General features: G+C 45.1%; 4 protein-coding genes across 5 annotated transcripts; 2 read left to right on the top strand and 2 right to left on the bottom strand.

The window, feature by feature from the left end:
• Nucleotides 1–1678: 1678 nt before the first annotated feature.
• On the top strand, nucleotides 1679–3435 carry LOC125519342 (subtilisin-like protease SBT3.17). Its single transcript, XM_048684186.1, has 3 exons — nucleotides 1679–2036; nucleotides 2231–2328; nucleotides 3154–3435. Exons 1-3 carry the CDS (start codon nucleotides 1810–1812, stop codon nucleotides 3252–3254), a joined length of 426 nt encoding a protein of 141 aa, XP_048540143.1. The 5' UTR covers nucleotides 1679–1809; the 3' UTR covers nucleotides 3255–3435.
• A 4277-nt stretch (nucleotides 3436–7712) lies between these two features.
• On the top strand, nucleotides 7713–15638 carry LOC125519309 (embryogenesis-associated protein EMB8-like). Of its 2 annotated transcripts, none has more exons than XM_048684162.1 (14): nucleotides 7713–8055; nucleotides 8161–8250; nucleotides 8776–8843; nucleotides 8924–9015; nucleotides 9147–9236; nucleotides 9388–9510; nucleotides 9595–9672; nucleotides 9927–10012; nucleotides 10474–10522; nucleotides 10648–10704; nucleotides 11930–12060; nucleotides 12145–12228; nucleotides 14864–14930; nucleotides 15000–15638. In XM_048684162.1, exons 1-14 carry the CDS (start codon nucleotides 7811–7813, stop codon nucleotides 15504–15506), a joined length of 1767 nt encoding a protein of 588 aa, XP_048540119.1. In that variant the 5' UTR covers nucleotides 7713–7810; the 3' UTR covers nucleotides 15507–15638. The 2 variants fall into 2 exon arrangements, with proteins under 2 accessions (XP_048540119.1, XP_048540117.1); XM_048684160.1 differs by having other exon boundaries at nucleotides 8918–9015.
• A 315-nt stretch (nucleotides 15639–15953) lies between these two features.
• LOC125519335 (transmembrane protein 18-like) lies at nucleotides 15954–17946 on the bottom strand. The gene is made up of 4 exons (XM_048684180.1): nucleotides 17703–17946; nucleotides 17511–17616; nucleotides 16474–16622; nucleotides 15954–16363 (listed from the first exon to the last, which is right to left on the bottom strand). The coding sequence occupies exons 1-4, from the start codon at nucleotides 17841–17843 to the stop codon at nucleotides 16268–16270; spliced, it is 492 nt and encodes a 163-aa protein (XP_048540137.1). The 5' UTR covers nucleotides 17844–17946; the 3' UTR covers nucleotides 15954–16267.
• Nucleotides 17947–18723: 777 nt separating this feature from the next.
• Nucleotides 18724–21786, bottom strand: LOC125519324 (uncharacterized protein At5g49945). The gene is made up of 3 exons (XM_048684172.1): nucleotides 20648–21786; nucleotides 19417–19620; nucleotides 18724–19331 (listed from the first exon to the last, which is right to left on the bottom strand). Exons 1-3 carry the CDS (start codon nucleotides 21677–21679, stop codon nucleotides 19104–19106), a joined length of 1464 nt encoding a protein of 487 aa, XP_048540129.1. The 5' UTR covers nucleotides 21680–21786; the 3' UTR covers nucleotides 18724–19103.
• Nucleotides 21787–22078: the final 292 nt, after the last annotated feature.

Below are 22078 nucleotides of genomic sequence, written 5' to 3'. Positions count from 1 at the left end.
GACCCTATATATATATGGGGGAGGGAGGGCAGCCGCACCCCATGCCCCTGGCGCCTCCCTCTCCCCTCCAAGACCTCCTCCTCCTCCGTAGAGAACGGTGAAGCCCTGCTGCGGTGACTGCTGCATCCACCACCACACCGTCGTGCTGCTGGATCTTCATCAACCTCTCCTTCCCCCTTGCTGGATCAAGAAGGAGGAGACGTCACGCTGACTGTACGTGTGTTGAACGCGGAGGTGCCGTCCGTTCGGCGCTAGGATCTCCGGTGATTTGGATCACGTCGAGTACGACTCCCTCATCCCCGTTCTTTGAACGCTTCCGCTCGCGATCTACAAAGGTATGCAGATGCAATCCGATCACTCGTTGTTAGATGAACTCATAGATGGATCTTGGTGAAACCGTAGAAATTTTTTTGTTTTCTGCAACGTTCCCCAACAGTTAAGCGTATAAGTGTTGACTAGCTATAAGTGACACATATCGAATTAACATTTTGCATTGATGCGTGTGAACCCCTCCCACAACACATTCCTTTCTACTCCCTCCGTTCCATAATGTAGTGCATATAGATTATTTGAAAAGTCAAATTTTATAAACTTTGACGAGAAAGCTATTTATATCTATATTACAAAATATAAAATATGAAACTACATCTTATGATGAGTCTATCGATATATATTTGGCATTCTAGATGTAAATATTTCTTTTCCACAAACTTGGTCAAAGATTGTAGGATTGACTTTTGAAAAAAAATCTATATGCACTACATTATGGAACGAAGGGAGTATTTTTCTTTCTCGAGCATGGAAGCCTTGATTATAGCAACTCTCGCTAGCATTTGTAAGATTCTAACATATGTCAGTATTGGCACTGTTTGGCTCCTATGACCCAAATTGTTGCATTGTCAATGCACTTAGCTATCATCACGGGGCTTGCTGACGAATCACGATTGATCATAAAATTGTTAAATCCCACGGTTGGCTCCTTTGAGGCGTTGCTTTAGAGCCCTTCTTTTGTATGTTTTGTCCGTTTATGCGGTCCTTGCATAGTTGCATTGTGGTCGTAGTCACATTGTGGTGAGAGGTGATGTGCTCATGAATTCATGATCATATCTTGTCCACTTGTCCCTGTTCGGACATCTTTTTTGAAATGGCCTGTTCGAACATCAATAGCTTCTGTTTTTAGTTCATTGTGACTTCATCATTTCATTTAGTTCTTCTGCTATCTGTTCGAGTTCAGTAATCTTTGCCTAGAACTCCCAACACTGGTAACTTACTGCATTATTTTCGGTTTAGAGGGCATCCATGTATTTCTAGATTATCAATTTGATTAGTGAAAATACATATCATATCGGGAAACAAAATGCAGTATTGATTTCCTATTCGATTATTGCGGCATGCAACTCATATTTCATTTGTCAAACAAATTATCCAACAATACACACGTGCCTTATAAATCCAAATGAGGAGTATCCTTGTAACCCAACTTGGTCGACTATTATTGGTCGTACGAACACTTCATCAATTTATAAAATTCAAGATCGCCCCGAAGTTCTGACTACAAAAACCCACATGCTTATACCAGTCAAGAGCCCCTTGTTTTCTCCGGCAACCAGTCAGAAACCCCTGATCGACAAGCAAAGGGATGATGAACCTTCTCCGAAGAAAACTTCAGAGCTTGCGAGGTGGACAAAAGATACTTCGCGGCGAAGGCAAGACAGGCCAAGAGCACGCGGAGAGGCCGAAGCAGGGGGACACGTCGCGCACACAGCCGCACGGTCATTATTAAGCCACCTCCCAATCCACTCCACGGCGATGAAGACCGAATCCCCGCGCCATCTCCGTAACCCTCTGCTCGCCCTCCTCTTCCTCGCAGCAGCAGCAGCAGCAGCGTCGGCAGCCCAGATCGCCATGGCGGCCGAGCCGGAGCAGCAGGCGCCCGCGGCGCAGGAGGCGGCCGTGCACATCGTGTACGTCGACCGCCCCGAGGACGCCGACCCCGAGGAGTTCCACATCCGCACCCTCGCCCCCGTCCTCGGCAGGTAACTGTGCCGTGGAATCGGACCGGATCCGCAGCCGTTTGGCTCGGGTTTGCGCCGCCCCTGGCGCCTGCCTGTGGGATCTAGGCCTTTGGGGGTCCGATTTAGCTTGGCCTTGTCGTTTTGGGGTTGATTCGTTCTCTTGAGACTTTTTCCGGCCGTGTGTCAATTTGCTGATCTGGGGGGAATTTTGGCAGCGAGGAGAAGGCCAGGGGCGCCGTCCTCTACCACTACAAGCACGCCGCCAGCGGATTCTCCGCAAAGCTCACCACCGAGCAGGTCGAGGACCTCAAGAGTGAGTGCCCCCTTCCTTTTAGTTCATGGAGTTACAGTTACATTTAGCCTCATGCATAATGCGGACTTTAGTTGCATCCGCATAATGCGGAATTTAGTTGCATTGAGTCGCTGGATGCCCATCACAGGCTCAAAATCGTACTGAAACCAAAACATGCGATCTTGCAAAATTGCGGAATATAGGGTACTTGCTAAATCATCTCATCAACTTGTAGTGTAAAATCAAGGCCAACCTTCTACTCTATTGACATGTTAGTCTAGACCTGTGAGCATTTCAGAAATGTGGGAGCAAAGATGCATTCATCTCTGGGTAAAATATTTCACTGCACATATACAGATCACATGCTAAAAAGAATGTTTGGTGGTTTATTTATCGTTGAAGAGATTCGGTCTTTCTGTTTCATGTGGACACTTGCATCTGTATGATTATCACTTAATCATCCCACTTATCGAATAGTGAAGGTGGATGATAGTTATGTGATGGGATTAATTTCTGGTGGAATATGGTTTTTCTTTCTTCAGTAAGAATTATGTTGCGGAACAGGATTTATGTTGTTCTATGTTGGAATTACATGTGCAACCCTAATGCATTTTACTGGCAGACAGTCCTCGGTTTTCAAGACTAGCACAATTTAGTTGTACACATATTCAGCATTAAACTAACAAGATTTCTGTACGCCACATGCCTATCTCATCCGACTAGAAGCTATTATGCTGGATATGCTAAAATCATCTGTTAGATAAGCAAAATTTGGTGCATGTTCCTCTTCTCACTTCTGTTTCTATGTTGTTCTAACGAACTTGTATGATTGTTCTTGGTTTGCAGAGCAACCAGGTGTCCTTCAGGTTGTGCCGAGCCAGACCTACCAGCTCCATGGACATGAGGGTGGACATGCCAGCACAACGCGCACAATGGGCCTTATGTGAAAGCCTTGAGTACGCTCTGTTCTTCTAATATGGGAATGGTTGCATCTCATGGCTGTAACCTAAGAATAAGAGATGTATCCACTTGACTTTGAAGGGATCCAGTTCCTGAAGTGTGTAAATGTAATGAACTAATGCATACAAGTTTGAGTTAATATGATGGCAAACAAATGTGCTGATCTAATCTTGCGTGGGTACAAGTTTGAATTAATGTGATAGCAAACTGATGTGCTCGTCATCTGGCTGGGTTGCTCGTGTAGTTTTGGCTCATGAGTTGTTTATGGATCTCACCGAATGCACCCTGCTATTTTGTACCATTGCATGCAAATTTTGGCTAGAAGATGAATTGTTGTCGCATTTGCAGAATTGTCTCTTTTTTTATGTATGTAAATTTTGTGGTCTAGACACAAAAATGGTCATATATTTCAAACTGATGGCTGATTCCTAAACTGATGGTCTAGACATAAATATGGATAGCAAGCTTCCACGCACCCTGTCCATAGCTAGCTCTTTGGTGATACTTCGATCCTTCAGGTCTCTCTTAACGGACTCCTCCTATGTCAAATTCGGTCTACCCCGCCCTCTCTTGACATTCTCCGCACGCTTTAGCCGTCCACTATGCACTGGAGCTTCTGGAGGCCTGCGCTGAATATGCCTAAACCATCTCAGACGATGTTGGACAAGCTTCTCTTCAATTGGTGATATCCCAACTTTATCTCGTATATCATCATTCCGGACTCGATCCTTCCTCGTGTGGCCACACATTCATCTCAACATACGCATCTCTGTCACACCTAACTGTTGAACATGTCGCCTTTTAGTCGGCCAACACTCAGCGCCATACAACATTGCGGGTCGAACCGCCGTCCTCTAGAACTTGCCTTTTAACTTTTGTGGCACTCTCTTGTCACAGAGAATGCCAGAAGCTTGGCGCCACTTCGTCCATCCGGCTTTGATTCGATGGTTCACATCTTCATCAATACCCCCATCCTCCTGCAGCATTGACCCCAAATACCGAAAGGTGTCCTTCTGAGGTACCACCTGGCCATCAAGGCTAACCTCCTCCTCACACCTAGTAGTACTGAAACCGCATATCATGTACTCGGTTTTAGTTCTACTAAGCCTAAACCCTTTCGATTCCAAGGTTTGTCCCCATAACTCTAACTTCCTATTTACCCCCGTCCGACTATCGTCAACTAGCACCACATCATCCGCAAAGAGCATACACCATGGGATATCTCCTTGTATATCCCTTGTGACCTCATCCATCACCAATGCAAAAAGATAAGGGCTCAAAGCTGACCCCTGATGCAGTCCTATCTTAATCGGGAAGTCATCAGTGTCGACATCACTTGTTCGAACACTTGTCACAACATTATCGTACATGTCCTTGATGAGGGTAATGTACTTTGCTAGGACTTTGTGTTTCTCCAAGGCCCACCACATGACATTCCGCGGTATCTTATCATAGGCCTTCTCCAAGTCAATGAACACCATATGCAAGTCCTTCTTTTGCTCCCTATATCTCTCCATAAGTTGTCGTACCAAGAAAATGGCTTCCATGGTCGACCTCCCAGGCATGAAACCAAACTGATTTTTGGTCACGCTTGTCATTCTTCTTAAGCGGTGCTCAATGACTCTCTCCCATAGCTTCATTGTATGGCTCATCAGCTTAATTCCACGGTAATTAGTACAACTCTGAACATCCCCCTTGTTCTTGAAGATTGGTACTAATATACTCCGTCTCCATTCTTCTGGCATCTTGTTTGCCCGAAAAATAAGGTTGAAAAGCTTGGTTAGCCATACTATCGCTATGTCCCCGAGACCTTTCCACACCTCAATGGGGATACAATCAGGGCCCATCGCCTTGCCTCCTTTCATTCTTTTTAAAGCCTCCTTGACCTCAGACTCCTGGATTCGCCGCACAAAACGCATGCTGGTCTCATCAAAGGAGTCGTCCAGTTCAATGGTAGAACTCTCATTCTCCCCATCGAACAGCTTGTCGAAGTACTCCCGCCATCTATGCTTAATCTCCTCGTCCTTCACCAAGAGTTGGCATGCTCCGTCCTTGATGCATTTGACTTGGCCAATATCCCTCGTCTTCCTCTCTCGGATCTTGGCCATCTTATAGATGTCCCTTTCACCTTCCTTCGTGCCTAACCGTTGGTAGAGGTCCTCATATGCCCGACCCCTTGCTTCACCAATAGCTCGCTTTGCGGCCTTCTTTGCCATCTTGTACTTCTCTATGTTGTCTGCACTCCTATCCAGGTATAGGCGTTTGAAGCAATCTTTCTTCTCTTTAATCGCCTTCTGGACATCATCATTCCACCACCAGGTATCCTTATCTTCGCTTCTCCTTCCCCTGGACACTCCAAGCTCCTCCGAGGCCACCTGACGAATGCAAGTCGCCATCTTCGTCCACACATTGTTCGCATCTCCTCCTTCCTTTCAAGGGCCCTCCTTAATGACCCTCTCCTTGAACGCTAGAGCTACCTCCCCCTTGAGCTTCCACCACTTCGTTCTAGAGACTTTGGCACGCTTATCCCGCTGGACATGAATCCGAAAGCGGAAGTCAGCAACCACCAGCTTATGCTGGGGTACAACACTCTCTCCAGGTATCACCTTACAGTCTAGGCACGCACGCCTATCTTCTCTTCTCGAGAGGATAAAATCAATCTGGCTAGAGTGTTGGCCACTACTAAAAGTCACCAGATGTGATTCTCTCTTTCTAAAGAGGGTGTTAGCTACAATCATGTTGTAGATATATGGTTCAAAATATTTAGTCATTTCTATGTTTGGAGAAAGAAATAAAAAAACATGGCTTTAATGATGTGAGAGGAAATGGTGGAGTGGGGGTTGATTTCGATAATGCATGAAGTATTTATTTTATTTTTGCTAATATGCTAGCAATCCATTCCCATCCAATGATTCAAAGTAGCAGGGTGCATCCGGTGGATACGTTCTCTTCATGATTTAGCTGAAACATGAACACTACATTATATTGCCGGCATATATGCTCGAAAGCCACAGAAGTGAAGCCAGACACAACAAACTTGAATGGCCTGGTGAACAAAGCAGTCCACAGTATCCCAAAGCAGTCTGGCCTGGTGAACCGAATGTCTTGCTTAGCCTGGCGCACAAACCAGGCATATTGCTTAGCCTGGCCCAGGTCATAGAAACTGGACGCCTGGGCATCTGCCTGGCGCTAATGCTAGTCTTGTCGGCTACTTTTTTCAGGTGGACCAGGCCTCAAATCAATGCGTTTTTCAATAAGCTTTCTCCAAGCCAGGCTGCATCCAAACACCTTATGCTGGCCAGGCACAAATCTTTCGAATCTTGTGCAGGCGTTTCTTTTTGTCAGGTAGGCAAGCGAGTGTAAGAACCAAACAAGCCCTTAATATTCTCCTAAGGTGTCAGATAAACAGCCCAACAAAGTGAACACAAGTAATTTTAGGTCGATACTTTAAATTTTTCCTACAAACACAAGGCTGACAACTCTTTCAAAGGCATATGTCATGGTAACAACACACTCCAACCTCATGCTATCAAATTTACATTAATTCGCTTGTCCCAACAGACAACCCATTAGCCTTAAAGTTTTAGTCTAGACCAATGTCCCAACAGGTAACCTCAATCACATTAACCCACCTACATTTCTCATAGATTGTTTTTCCTTGGCTTCGGTTGCGGCAAACAGAAGGATTTCAGAGGCTTCTATTCCTTCGTCTATCACGAAAACTTTGGCTGGTTTCTTCCGCTATTCTTTAGATCTTCGATCACATGTATTTCACATTTTCAGAGATATACTCCCTCCATTTCTAAATATTTGTCCTTCTAGAGATTTTAACAAATGACTACATACGAAGCACAATGAGTGAATCTACACTCTAAAATATGTCTATATACATTCGTACGTAGTAGTCCATTTAAAATCTCTAAAAAAACAAATATTTAAGAACGGAAGAAGTAAATGATATTGCTCATGATGTAGCTCATCGGGTTCTTAGATCATACTACGTTGCTTTGCTTTAGCTTAGGCCTCATTCGGTTTGGAGGATTTTTATAGGAAAAACATGGGAACAAGGATTCCAGAGAAAAATTTCCTATATATGCATTCGGTTTATAGAAAATGCGTAAAGGAATTTCATAGGAATACTATTCATTTCCTATGCTTTTGGAGGAAACTACACATCCACTCAAAGCTCATTTTGTGCGTAGGAACAAGGCAAGTCAATTCCTTAGGATGGCAAGTGCTATCCTATCAAATTTCTATACTACTTCAAATTCCTACGTTTAGATTTCCTCCAAACCGAATGAGCCCTCCTACAAGGTATATGTTCTGCCCGTCGCATCCCGCGCACCGCTCGTCCCCTCCGTCAGTCCAAACCGACGAAACGGCTCACGTCTCTCTTCCTCCACGAACGGCATATTCTCCCGTAACGTCTCCAGAAAAATATATACACATACCACCACCAGAGGAAAAAATAAAATCCAGCATCACTGGCACGCGTGCCCCTCCCCGCCATCGACATCGAACGCGCCAGCAGAATCCCGCGCCGATGGCGACCGCGGTCGAGGACTCGGCCGCCGAGCTGCTGCTGCGCGCGGCGGCGCTGGTGCCGCTCGAGCGCTACGCGCTCGCCGCCCTCGTCCTCGCCGCCGCCTTCCTCTACCGCTTCCTCGAGCTCCACGTCCTCGGCGACCTGCTCCGCGGCCTCCGCGGCGGCCGCGTCGCCCTCACCTTCCACCCGGACTCGCAGGTCTACCACCGCGTCGCCGCCAAGTGCCGCTCCCTCCACGGCAGGTGGGACGAGGCCTCCTCCGGCCTGTGGATCATCATCAATTCGTCTCTGCTCCAAGAAATTTGATTGTGATTCACCCTGTAATATTGCGAATTTTGCCCGCGTAGGTACCTGGCGACGCCGTGGCTGGCGAGCCCTCATCTGCAGACGCTGTTCCTGGGCATCTGGGGGATACCGCCTTCGGTCACGTATAGAAGGTAGGCCAACTACATCCATGTTGTGTATGCCGCATTAACATTTGATTGCTCTACTTGTCCAGTGCATGTGTACTTGTTCATGGTGTCCCTCCAATTATGTTTGTAGATTGTGATTGTACATTGTTTGGTTGATTCTGATGCAACTGTTATGTTGTACTCCCTCCCTTCCATATTACTTGTCGCTGATTTATTACAACTTTGTACTAAATTAGCGACAAGTAATATGGAGCGGAGGGAGTATGATTTTGGTTATCCAATAATGCTGTTTATATTACTGCAGCCTTCATTTTCCAGAAGAAAAATAGAGATGGTCAAAATAATAATTAAAATTAAGAATCTGCAGGCTTCTAGAAAATGTTTAGGCGTTCACTTGTTTCAGTTTGAGCAATTTTACAGCATACTCCTGTCGAACGCTACCTTCCATAGGCCAGATACCCATGTGTGTTTGAACCTTAGAAGATTAAGTTAGAGCTAGGCTCACAATTCTAGTTAGTACATTGATTGATTAAACTCGTTGTATTGCAGGCAGCTGTACACAGTTCGTGATGGTGGAACCATTGCTTTGGATTGGCTACTAGCCTCTGACCGAGAAGGTTCTGAGAATTTTAGGTAGTTTGAGATTGCTCGGCAAGCAAGAGGGTGCCTGACCATTTGTGGTATGTTGCAGCTGCAGATGGTAGTTCTTGTGATGGAACTATTTCTAGTGATGATTCAACACCCATTGTTGTTGTGGTGCCTGGATTAACTAGTGATTCTACTGCCGCTGTAAGTTCTGATAGTTGCTTTACCAAACTGATTGGTTTAAATAATAACTGAAGTTGATATTATGACCCAGACCCACACATGGTGTTGGGCTACCTTTATTGGTTGTTTTAACAAGATGTTTTGATGTCCAGTATGTGAAACACTTGGTCTTTTCTATGGTGAGCAATGGATGGAATGTTGTTGTAGGCAATCACAGGGGTCTGGGTGGCATCTCCATAACAGTAAGTTCTCTCATGCAATATGATAAATCAGTTATGCACTTGTTACACCTTGAATATACGACCTGACACCTTAAAGGACTTCATTGACATCAGAGGCTGGATATGTTCAGCTTGCAATTTTCACACAACTCTTGGTATTTTTCTCTGGCAGTCCGATTGCTTTTACAATGGTGGATGGACAGAGGATATTCGTGAAGTTGTTAATTACCTTCATCAAAAGTACCCAGAGGCTCCATTATTCACTGTTGGGACAAGCTTAGGCGCCAATATTCTGGTAGACCTTGTTATATATTCTTTTACATTATTTAATATTCTAAAACCTAGTTTAATTCAATACTTGTTTAAATTGCACATTCAGGTCAAGTATCTGGGAGAAGAGGGTGAAAGTACTCCTGTAGCTGGTGCTGCATCTATTTGTTCACCCTGGGATCTGCTGGTTAGTGAGCCACAGTGAGCCTATTGTGCAGATTTTTTACACATTTGTGGGTTATTGTTCTTCTTATGCAGGAATACCTTTATCTAAATCTCTACACTCCACGGTGTTCAAATGACATCAGCTCTCTATTTCTTTATGTTTGCACACTAAAGACTAAACAACAAATGATACTCGTCTAGTGCTTTGGCTTACTAATACTACCTTAGACTTCAGTTTGCTTTTTGTCATAATAATTTGGTATACCACATTTACAGGTGACTAGCAGATTTATTTCTCGCAAGCTAGTGCAGCGTTGTTACGATAAAGCTCTTGCAATTGGTCTCAAAGGATATGCAAAACTGTATGTATTTCCTCTTGAGACATTTAAGCATTCCCATACTTTGGTGCTAATCAAGATCATTGATTACAGAAGAAATCATTTCATGTTCATATTATTTTCCATGATGATTTACCTATATGGATCTCTACTATTTAGGACAATGTTCTTTGCAACAGCTAATTAGATTGTTCTTTGATACAATTTTGAACTTCTCAAATGGGATAAACAGTGTATCCTTTGTTTGAGTTATGAGCCAACAAACATTAATGGTGATGGGTAACCATTAGTCGTAGTAGCAAACAGTCCAAGATATAGGCTCAGTTACACAGGTTATGTGTTCCTAGTTGAAACTTATTTTCTTCGTTTGCAAATCATTGGAGACATTAGCGTGAAAATGGCCATGGGATTCCCTAGCCTCTGCACAGATCAGTGAAGTCCAGACTGTTATGAACATCTTTTGGATTTTCTTTCTTTTTTTGCAGACATCAACCAGTCTTGGCACGACTTGCAAACTGGGAAGCTATTACGTCGGTATGCAATGTGCTAACCTGCTGGTCTATTTTTTTTATAGTTACATGGTCAATAGCAGTTATCATAGAAATATGCTGGTCACAGAAAAGGGCCGTGATTATTCTTTCCTTTTCCCTTCTTATCAGTCACGCTCTACCCGGGAATTTGACCATCATGCAACTTGTGTTGTTGCAAAGTACGAGGTATTATTTCTAATGCTAGGAATAATATTACTTCGTCTAAAATTATAAGTTGCATCAAATTTTATTGTTCCTCTCATTACTACTTGATTAAATACGTCAATGATTGTTTTCTATATAATGAGGATTAGAGTTGAGCGATGCAAAATCACATTAGTTTTGTTCAAGAAGAAAACAATTTGTGAATCGCTTCCTTAAAATTTGAAGTAGGAGGGGATGCAAACCTGAATAATAGTTTCTCATAAACTAGTGTGTCAAATCATTTTTTTGGAGATAAGTAACCAAATATTCGTAAAAGAAGTTAGGTAGTCGTTAACTAGTTGGAAGTAGAATTTACACCGGACAAAATTTTCGAACTCCCACAAGAAACATGCTAGAATTCTAACCATTTCCACCAAGCATCACCTACTGTTTGCATTGAACTTCTCAACTATAACCTTGAAAATTTTAAAAATTAAAATAAATCTGAGTGGCACTAATATCACAATACATAATCATGGATCAACTGAGATTGATCCAGGGGACTCCTACTTTGCAACTTAAATAGCAAACCATCGATTAGTTATAGTGAGCAGTCAAATGGCAAAATACAGGAGGCATAAAATGGTGTTTATCTGGTTATCCCATGTTTGAGCAGTTGAGACTTGAGATTCTCTCTTGATCACGTTCACAGCAGACTTTGATTCTATTGAGGTTGGATTGGTTATGACAATTGTGGCCTCACCAGTTGCATGAACTGAATCTGCATTTGACAAGCACAGCTTGAAATGCATGCTGATGGTAGTTGTAGTAATAGTTGGGGTTCAGGTTTCACGCTTTAGATGATTGTCATGAGCTACAAGGGTTGGACCCTTGGACTTCGCAGTTTTTCATTGGGAAAGTAGAATAAAATGGATACAATTAGCTGTGGCATTTATTGCAAGGCAGCACAATAATAGATATGTGATGGCATTATTAGGAATATCAGGCAGCCCCGCCTTACTCAAATGTCTACTGTAGCTTATTTACAATCTAGATTCAAATTAATTTAAACATGAACCAAATAGGTGAGTTTGTATGGATGAAATGCTTGAGTCAACCAACTTATTGATGCAAATCCAGAATAATGCTGTGAATCTTTTGAAGTCAAGTTTTGTTCATGGAAATGATGTTTATCCCTCCTGCGGTTGTAATAGCGTAAGTATCGGATAAGTAATAAAACTGATGCACCGAACAATCATTTTCCCAGACAGTGGACACATTCTACCGCAAGTGCAGCTGTGCGAACTATATTGGTAACGTGTCTGTTCCGTTGCTTTGTATCAGTGCTTTAGATGACCCCCTTTGCACAAGGGAGGCCATTCCCTGGGATGAATGCAGGCAAGTAACTAGTCTTACACAAGCTCGCTATCTTGAACATTTCTACTTCTGTGTACTGATGCAAGTCCACCTTTTATGATTAAGGGCAAATAAGAATATTGTTTTGGCAACTACACCTAATGGCGGCCATCTTGGTTTTTTTCAAGGCCTAACTGCTGGTAGACTATGGTAAGTTTCATTCACAAAACCTCCTTGGAGTGCAGCAATTTGGCTCGTGGGCTCCATGGAGCCCGGTATTTTGGAAAATGCAAAAAAATGTTTAGAAGTTTGAAAACATTCCAAAAAATAGTGGATACACATGGATGTGTTCTACTCCCTCCGTCCCAAAATAAGTGACTCAACTTTACACTAAATTTGTACTAAAGTTAGTACAAAGTTGAGTCACTTATTTTGGGACGGAGGGAGTACTAACTGTAAAGTTCTACTTAAAAATAATTTAATTTGTAGGCTACACACAAAAAATATTCGTGGCTCCAAAAAAGCAAAAAGTTACTCTAATTGTAATCCACATATTTGTCCTTTTTGCGTACACCAGAGCTGAAAAGATATATTAATGAAAATCTGTACGTACATACTAGACATTTATATGTACATGTATAATTATTTTCAGATTTTTTTGATGAGTTTGTGACTGCTTTTTTTTTCTTCTAAAAAGAGCTCAGCGTTGCCTGCCTCCATTTCCGCTTTTGCACCTCATTTTTTTCTTCAAGAACACAAGCTGTGTGTCATTAGTATTAAGAGGCCTAAGCCAGGAGGGAAATACAGAGTTGTACAGGGACGAACAAGGACAGGAGATGTGGTGACAGTGCACACATCCCTCCACCGGCTACCCAAAACCTACAAATCTCTCGGTACATCCACCTCCCCCGAACCACCTGGGTTCTCTCTGGCAGCCCTCCACAAATCAAATTCGTCCTTAACGCGCTTGGTGCTTGGTAGCTAGTGAAGGCATAGCCTGTACCCTGTCGAAAACCCAGTTGTTGCGCTCCAACCAGATCATACGCATCGTACAGCAGATAAGAACATTAAGCTCCTTATGGTAAGAGGTCCTGACAGCTGCGCTCACCTGAGGCCACCAACCTCTCAGAAGAACTCCGGGATGCGGAGTGAACCGATGCAGCCACTTCCCCAGCAGCACATTATACCAAATTTCGCAGGAAAAAGAGCACCCAAGCAGCAAATGGTTTGCCGCCTCGTCCTCCTGGCAGCAGAGCACACATTGAGGCGGGTGTTGAAGGTTTCTCTTCGCAAGTCTATCCGCAGTCCACAGGCGATTGTGCAGTGCGAGCCACACAAAGATCTTTATTTCTAGTACTGAGATTGTGCAGCGCGCGCCCACGATCCCCAAAGCTCGGCCGCACCAGGGAAGAACTCCTGGCCAAAGAAGAAGCTTTGGTAGGTTGATCGGGAAGAGAACCTTCCATCCTAGAACAGTCTCCACCTGAACCTACCCGGTTGCATACCCAGATCCACACCCAAAAGGGAGTTCCACAGAAGAAACAAATCGCCGATCGCCGGCACCGAAGGGGTGCCCTTAATATCCTGGATCCAAGCCGCCGCCGGTAGCGCATCCACCACCACCCTGTGCATCGCAGAGGGCTTGACAAATCGCATAATAGCCGGGGCGATCTGCTGAACACTCATGCAGTTGATCCGGTGGTCAGACCAGAATGTCATCCTTTTGCCATCACCGAGCACACACTCCAAAACCGCATCACCAACAGCGGCAGAATCAGGCGGTAGGTTAATCTGGAGACTCCCAAGGTTTGTCCTGACCCACCTTTTCAAGCCACATCTCCATTTGAGCATTAGGGCATTATTCAGGTAATGCAGATTCTCGACTCCTAAGCCCCCATACTCTTCCAGCGTGCAGACGAGCTTCCAGTTAACAAGGCAGCTACCTCCCTTGGCTTGAGCATGTCCACACCAAAAAAATCCACGGCACAATTTATCGATACAAGCAAGGAACCAGGGTGGGAGGTCAAGCACGAGCATCGGGTAAATGGCCGTGAGAGTGGAATTTATCAGCACCAGACGGCCTGCGCTGCACAGCAAGGACGCTTTCCAGGTCGGCAGATGCCCCACAGCCCGATCCACATAAGGCTGTAGATCATTCTTGGTCAGCTGTTTGGCAGAGAGTGGCAGCCCCAAATTGCGAACCGGGAAGCATTTAACCGGGCAAGCAAGAGTGTGCAGAATCGCCTGAAGGTTGGCCTCGTCGAATCGTATCAGAGAGGCAAAGCTTTTTGCCAAGTTGCAGTGTAAACCGGAAGCTGCACCAAATGCCTTGAGCAGACCCACCACTGCCTCAGCCTCGCTAACCAGAGGCCGAATCAGAAGAACAACATCGTCAGCATTGACAGATAGGCGGTGCCTAATGCCCCAGCGGTCCAGCGATCCAAAAAGCATCTCCTGCTCCCCACGAATGATGATTGCAGTGGGAATATCAATAACCAGCACAAACAGAAGGAACGACAGGGGATCGCCCTGGTGCAGCCCCCTAGCATGCCAAATGCCCAAATCTTGTTGCCCGCCGCCCCCTTGCACCTCGTTGTTTCTCAGGCAATGCATAAATATACTCTAATTTTGAGAAATCCATAAATATACTCTACAAAATTGTATTAGAATGTGCACATGTCTAAATTACGTTCTGTACGACAAATGCATTGGGTGCATTGTTTTAACTTTTAACTGCCACTCTTCAAATTCCTTTCCTTTCACACCTTTCTTTTTTTAACTTCTGATGCGACCTTTGAGATTCTATGTGTGATGGTATCTGATAATGTCTTCCTCTGTTTTATAGGTGGGTGAAACCTGTCTCCGAGTTTTTCTCTGCTCTACATGACAGTCCTTGCATGCATCGACAGAAGGTGGTGATTATTAATAGACCGCAAGTCATCTTTGATAACATGATATAACTTATTAACATTTGAATGCAGATTCAAGAGCATGGGTTGCAATCTTCGATGGAATCATCCATCGATAAGGGCCCATATGTCAATCTCATGGAAGATGGAATGGTAGCTGCAGTAACAAATGAGGATACCAACATTCATGACTCCTTGGATAAGCGGACCGTCAGTGAAATGGAAGGCAGTGATGGGATGATTAATGTACAACAGAATGGGTCCACCAGTGTGTTACAGGATGAGAGTCACAGCGCGGTGAAGAATACAAACAGCTCAGAGGATAATGTAGCGCCTGCCCAAGGCCTTGTAGGGTCACAAGAGCAGCGAGAAGAGCTCTCCACAGATAAAATCCGCGATGCCATTGCCCCCGTTAAGAAATCCATTAACCAGCTCATTCGATCCCAGGGGAGGTCGGTCTGGTGGCTGGCTTACATTGCTGTGGTAACATCTTGGCCCTTGCTCGGTGCCCTAGGTTTTTTCTTGTATAGGAAGAAGTTCAGGAATTCTTTGCCGGCCAAGCGGTTGTTAAGAGGCTAAAGAAATTGTGATGTTTCTGCCTAAACAAATTTGTTTCGCTTGTAATATGTAAAATTCTGGCAATAACCACTGATGCACATATTTGTCCATCAGTGCTGAAAGGAAATAATAAAAGGTCAAGTTGACATGCTACTTCTCCAAGTTCCTGTTTTAGGAATTGCACCCTCTGTTCCTAAAGTAGTTTAAACATTTAGGAACAGAAGTAGTAGTAAAGACCTCCCTGCATTTTGCTTGTTCTGGTGTGTGTTTTTTCTCCTATTCTGAGCTTCTTATATTATACGTACTTATATCTACTCCCTCTGTAAAAATATATAAAAGCGTTTAGGTCACTAAAGTAGTGATCTAAATGCTCTTATATTTATTTACGGAGGAAGTATATGATATTTATCACTCATCTCGCTACAGAAAATAACCTTTGCACTAGGGGGGGGGGGGGATGTATCGATGTGTGGTTTTTGCAGATGTATCATAGCGAATATCAAACAAACTTACATCGTCAGGTTAGCTACAAATAAAACAGGATGGAGCCAGATACAACATCTATCTAGTTTTCTGCATACCTAACCATTACCGAAGTTGATGACCCCAGAGAATAATAGAAATACACTACTAAGAAAGAGCAGCTGAAGATTACATGCTATGCTGATAGCAGATGAAGCATTTACAGTACTTGGTAACTGCGCATCCCTCTAAGATCCAAGCACTGACTAAGATCAACAATTCAACACTCTAGTTCCCTTCTTCCAAAATAGGATATGAAATCATTCCTCCTTGTCACGAGCAAGACGAGCCCGATGCCTTAGTTCTGCTCTCTTCCATTTCACCATTAACTGGCACAGTGTAATAAGAGAGCTAACCTGGAACCGTCAGAAAGATTTGGATTGTAAACAAAGCTGAACCGCAAATTGATTGCAGAATCTAATTGACGAAAAGGTTTGCTTCGGAACGTGTAAGGTCTTTTACTAACCACGGTGACGATAGATATGAAGACAAGGGGGCCGGACCAAACAACGGAGACGAAAACTCCAGCGCGGTCAAAGTAATTCCGGCTGGCGAAGATCTTCCAGTGCTCTGCTAGGTAGATGTTTATCTTTTCAGCTAGATACACCCCTGAATCTGCAAACAGGAAACCGTGGAACCAATCAGAATGTCAGTAGATCAAATGGCCAGGTGCCTGCCCTTGAGATCTTATTGCAACCTGATGTATCGGCTTCATTTGGTCCTTCTCAAAACACTAGAAATTACTTGTGTTGCAAATTATGGCTTAAAGCTGTACAAAAAAAATTAAACCACATTTGAGGTGCACACGCTGACAACTACAATTCCACGGAATTTTTCCCTAGTCACTAAAACTGTTAGCTTATAGCATGCTTTCTCTGCGTCATACTATAAGCTGTTCTAGCCTTGCACTTTTCTTTCACACATTATATGGTCTACTGTAACAAGCTAAATTTCCCACATCGTCCCCATTCAATGCCCTTCAATTCATTACGATATTCTGAATGTTTAATCTTCGTGCCAAGGCATCGAATCTTAGATAAGGCAATGTCGCAATTTTGTCAAACCTTAACTATTCGGGCAAGAACTAGAATGGCAATACAATACGACATCTATGGTAGCACAAGTATTCGAGAAATCTATGGCAGCAGAAAGCTGGCATTCAGTTATGTGCCGAAGGTAGCGAGATACACCTAGACCAGTGATATTGCTGCCTGCAATCAGCCAACTAGTGGATCATGCCCTAATTGAAAACCTCCACATACTCATTTTTATCTTCAGTTTTCAATCTTATACCAAGAATTGAGTTATACAAAATGGATTGCGCAAATAACTGGACTACATATTACTTCCCTAGTGATGTATGAAACACAACTAGAAGTAAAATTGGACAAAAGCTGCTGTGGTTAGAAGTTGGAACTCATAAAGATAAAATCATAGCCCCACTTACACTCCCGGCAAAATTTACTATACTGTGTCTGTCCCGTCCCAGAGATGAGAACTCACAAGCAAGAAACAAGAAGAAGAACTGCAGGTTGGCATTCCTCCTCAGCCCGACGGCCGTCAGCAGCAGGCCCGCGTGGAACGCCATCAAGCACAGCAGCCATGGCTCCTGGACACGCGGCGACGCGAATCGTTAGTTAGCTCCAAAGGAAAGATAGACGGGGAGAAAGGGAGGGGGAATTTCTCGCGGGGTACCGTCCAGTCGACGGCGCGGACGAAGGCGAGCAGGCTGTCGGCGGCGGGACCGATCCCGCTGCGGAGCTCGGAGGAGAGCGCCTGGACGAGGCCCGACACCTGGTCCAGGTGCGCCGTCACGGCCGCCTGCACCCCCTCCATTGGATCGCGCGCGGCGGCGGAGTGCGGGCTGCCGCAGAGGGAGGTGAGTCGCGTTTTTCTTCTGCCGATTTCCCCGTTGCGCGGTGTACAGCTTTGATGCTTTCCCTAGTATGCCCTCGTCAGATCTACTGCACGTTTTTTTTCATCGTAATACTCATTTATATCGTAAGTTCGAAGTACAAGTCATGTAAGGACCGACATGATAAAACTGAAAAGATGGTAAAACATTTTAAGCTTGACACCAGCGTCTGTCACGTGTCTTCGACACCACCACGGCAGCCACCAAAGAAAAAAAAGATGGACCGCCTCCTCACTCGAGTTCGAAGCAGCTTCATTCCATCGCTAATATGCAGCTTTGCGGACTTCTAAAGTGACTCATCAAAAGTGAAGCCATTGTTATTGAACGAATCAGACCAGGGCAACACCCTAAACACGCCATTGAACTTCAGATTTAGCACCCCATCACGACTAAGACACCGAAGAATGAAACCACCCGCCATCCATCAACCACGAATCTATGTACTGTAATGCTAAGTTTGGTCAAAAAACATAGCTCCTGCGCATTTTGTAAGCCCGCTGATGCAAAGAAACTGCCGAAGAGGCTGATTATACTATCAGAGAGGGAAGCAGACCTAGAATGCTCCAGCGGTGGCGAACAGAGTGCACGCCTCAAGAGCACCACGCCAGACACTCCGCCGGCAGACAGACAAGGAGAGCAGAGCATAGCATAGCATCAACCACGATCTTATTTACGCACGGAGTAACACAGTATAGCATCATCAAATTATTTTCCTACTGTATTATTTCTAGGCATAGCACAAGAAACTGAAACAGATAAAACATGCCGCCACGATTATTCAGCCAGTGGGGGTAAAGGATATGAGTAAAGTGAGCATTGACAGGCTAACAGCAAGCAAGCCGGCTTAAACATGAAACCATGTAAGCCAAGTGTAGTTTCTGACCACAGATCTATCAACATACTATTACACAGCAAATCAGGGAAGTGTCTTGAGTTTTTTCTTACAAATGAGCTGCTGTGCACCCGAATCAGATAGACGGAACCACCAACATGCGACGAAAACACTTGGACCGGGCATCTTGTCAGCATTTCTTTTTCTCTTACTTTCGCTTGATTCTCATAACAGCAAATCTGATGGCCCAAAATTGGAACATAAAAGAGTCTAGCCGATGCTGAACTATAGATAGGCTAATCAGCGAGTGAACAGCAAAGCCAATAACTATGACAGATTCTTGATGTTATTACGAGCGCAGCATTTTAACTTTGGGCGCCCCCTTCTTCATCTGCCGATTCCGCTCTTTCTCTTCTTTCTTCCGGAGTACCTCGGCGCTAAGTTTGGCCTCTGCCTCTTCCATGAGTTTTTTCTTTTCGGCCTTTTTCCTCAGCAGGGTTTCCTGCCTGACACCCTGAAGTTCCCTGAAAGCCTCCTGGGCGGCCTTCGTCCTAGCAGCATCAGTTTTTGAGCGTGCCTACAGTTCAACATGGATAGTAGGATTTAGAAAATATAACTGAAAATCCTGTGAACCAAGAGGAAGAAACAAGGTCGGTGCTTACATGTGAGCTCAGCTTGTATCGTCCAACCAAATCAATGTAGAATGGCACAAGAGCAACTAATTTTGTCATATCAGCCATGTTGTTTGCATCTGGCAGCACAAACTTGAATGAGAGGACTTTCTTGTAAGAGCCTGCCAGTTGATCTGAAAAATGAAGTGAGATGAACCACTTCCCCATTTTCTCAAAAGCTTTCTCGCCAAGCACCTGCAGAAAAAAAGTGAGAACATCAAATAGATGTAGGGCACTGTGTAACACTGCTCAATCATCGTAAAGTCACACTAAAGTCAATAACCTCGTAGTAGGGTCCATCGATATTTTTCAGATTTTATGGAAGATCATTTAGGCAGGCTTATGCTCATGGCTGGATGCTTACAACCAAGATCAGGGGCCAAAAACTAGCTTGCTTTTTATTGTACCTGCTGTTTGAGATCAAATCTACTTTTTCAATAAATCTGACCATACCAAGGCCAGCCTATACACACAAAAATCCCACACTAAGCTAAGCAAACTACAAAAACATCTGTTTCCAAGCAGAATGGCTACACAATGCACATAATTTTGTTCATGTATTAAAACTGAGGAGTTACTTCAGTCATAGAAGTTATGGTGGTTGGGGTACAGTTTTAGGCTTTAAGGCTCCAGACATCCCTTCCATATCCAAATGAGGTTTGATCATGCAGCACAACATCTGCATATGTGCAAAAGCTGCTCGAAAAACCATTCCCAGACAAATATGGCATGTCCAAAATAAATAAAATCTTACGTAAAAGACATTGCCATGATAGGTCGATACTTGCTAGCTTAAAAACACGCAGTTTTTGTCGCCACTTGATAATATAGCACCAATACTATAATATCTTACAAGATGCTACCCACGTGGAATATTAGTTGTAAACATGGGGAATTGTTTGACGCTAATTCTCTCTGGAAGTTAAAGCTCGATTCAGTAATTTATAAGTTATCTCACGCATAATCCAAATCCAATATCTGTGATTAATGACATCATAATTCAAGAGTGTGTTGGGTTCTCAAATCAACCTTTCTCCTTTTGGTCTGTTCTTAAACAATTCAAAAGTTATACTAGCTCAATCCTAATTTAGATTACCTATGATGCTTTCATAAAGAAAGTCTAAATCAGCAGGATATCTGTTCCTGTTTAAACTATGTTACCCAGTTCAGCTGTATCTATAAGATGCAAATTCTCAATGGAGCTAAGCAATTAAACTCTCACCTGATCCAGCACAGCCTCAGTGATCATATCCCCAGCAACCTCCTTTGACTCGGCCACCACTGCAAGCTCATCTGCAACCCACTTCTTCCCAGCGGATGCAGGAGCGAGAACAGAGGCAAACTTCTGCAGATCCCTCTCCTCCTTCTGCATCGCCTTGGCCGCCTTCTTCCTAGCCACAGCTACCATCACGTGGTCCATGGCATCCTCGTTCATCACCACCTCGAAAGTGATGGTGTCCTTCCTGGGGAAGACCAGCTCCAGCAGCTTGGACAGCAGGTCGTGCCGCGCACGCATCTCCATGGTGGCGAGCACCCCCTGGCAGAAGCGCCTGCCGCTGGCGTAGAACTTGAACACGTCCTGCCCTTCCTTGAGCAGGAGCGGCGTGTCCTTCCCGTCGCCGGTGCCGAGGAGGCTGAAGTTCTTGTCGAAGATGGAGTCCCTGGTGGCGAACTTGGTGGCCCAGGCCAGCGCGATCGCCTCGTTCTGCCGCTTCCCGGTGAAGTAGTTGAGCACGAAGCAGATCAGGAAGCTGACGCACGCGATCTCGACGGCGAACGCGCGGAGGAGCTCCGCGGGGCCCCTCGGCGCGGCCGGCGCCGCCTCGGCCGCTTCCTCGGCGGAGGGATCTGACGAGGCGGACTCGGCCGGCGCGGAGGAGTCGCCGGAGGCCGCCGCTTCTGGAACGGGGATGCCCTCGAACTCGTCCTCGTCCCAGAAGTCGAGCGAGGGGGTGGGATTCGGGGGCGTGACCGCGGGGTTGGGGGTGAGGTTAGGGTTTGCGGCAGTGGTGGTGGTGGTCACGGGAGGGGAAGGGGCGGAGACGGAGACGGTGATGGGCGGAGGGGGCGGGAGGTCGATGTCGAGCCCCTCGTCGTCATCGTCGGAGGACGCGACGTCGGCGGCGGCGGCGGAGGGGAGCTCGTCGGAGTCGAACCCCTCGAACTGGGCGGCGAGGGAGAGGGAGAGGTGGAGGGCGAGCAGGAGCAGGATTACGGTGGCGCGCGGCAGCCGGATCCAGCTCGGCGCCGCCATGGATGGGGAGGTGGAGGGAGAGAGATCCCTCTCCTCTGCTGGTAGGTGTGACGGAGAAGATGATGGGGAGACCCCGGATGTGTTGCTGGCGCTGCTGCCGGCGTGTGAAAGATCGGGAGATAAAGGTCGGAGATCCGTGGAGCCGTGGGAGTTGCTGATCGTTGGATCTTGGATGCTTGGATCTGATCTGAGAAACTGTGAACTCGACTAGACAATTATGCCCTCGGGGCCTCACACTATGTCAAAATCTTTAGAGTGAAGTGCACTGTACTATGTCTCTAAAGTATTTTGAATTTCTATCACATAGATCTTGAAACCTTGAAAATCATCATCTAGGCATTGATAGCGTAATCTGAGTCATTCAGGTTCAAAAGTTGTCGCGGTGCCATTTGAATGTCT

The sequence above is a fragment of the Triticum urartu genome, chromosome 1 (genome assembly GCF_003073215.2).
Source record: "Triticum urartu cultivar G1812 chromosome 1, Tu2.1, whole genome shotgun sequence".
Taxonomy (NCBI): domain Eukaryota; kingdom Viridiplantae; phylum Streptophyta; class Magnoliopsida; order Poales; family Poaceae; genus Triticum; species Triticum urartu.
Note: the sequence above shows the minus strand (reverse complement) of the source record. Positions and strands in the feature narration are given on the sequence as shown.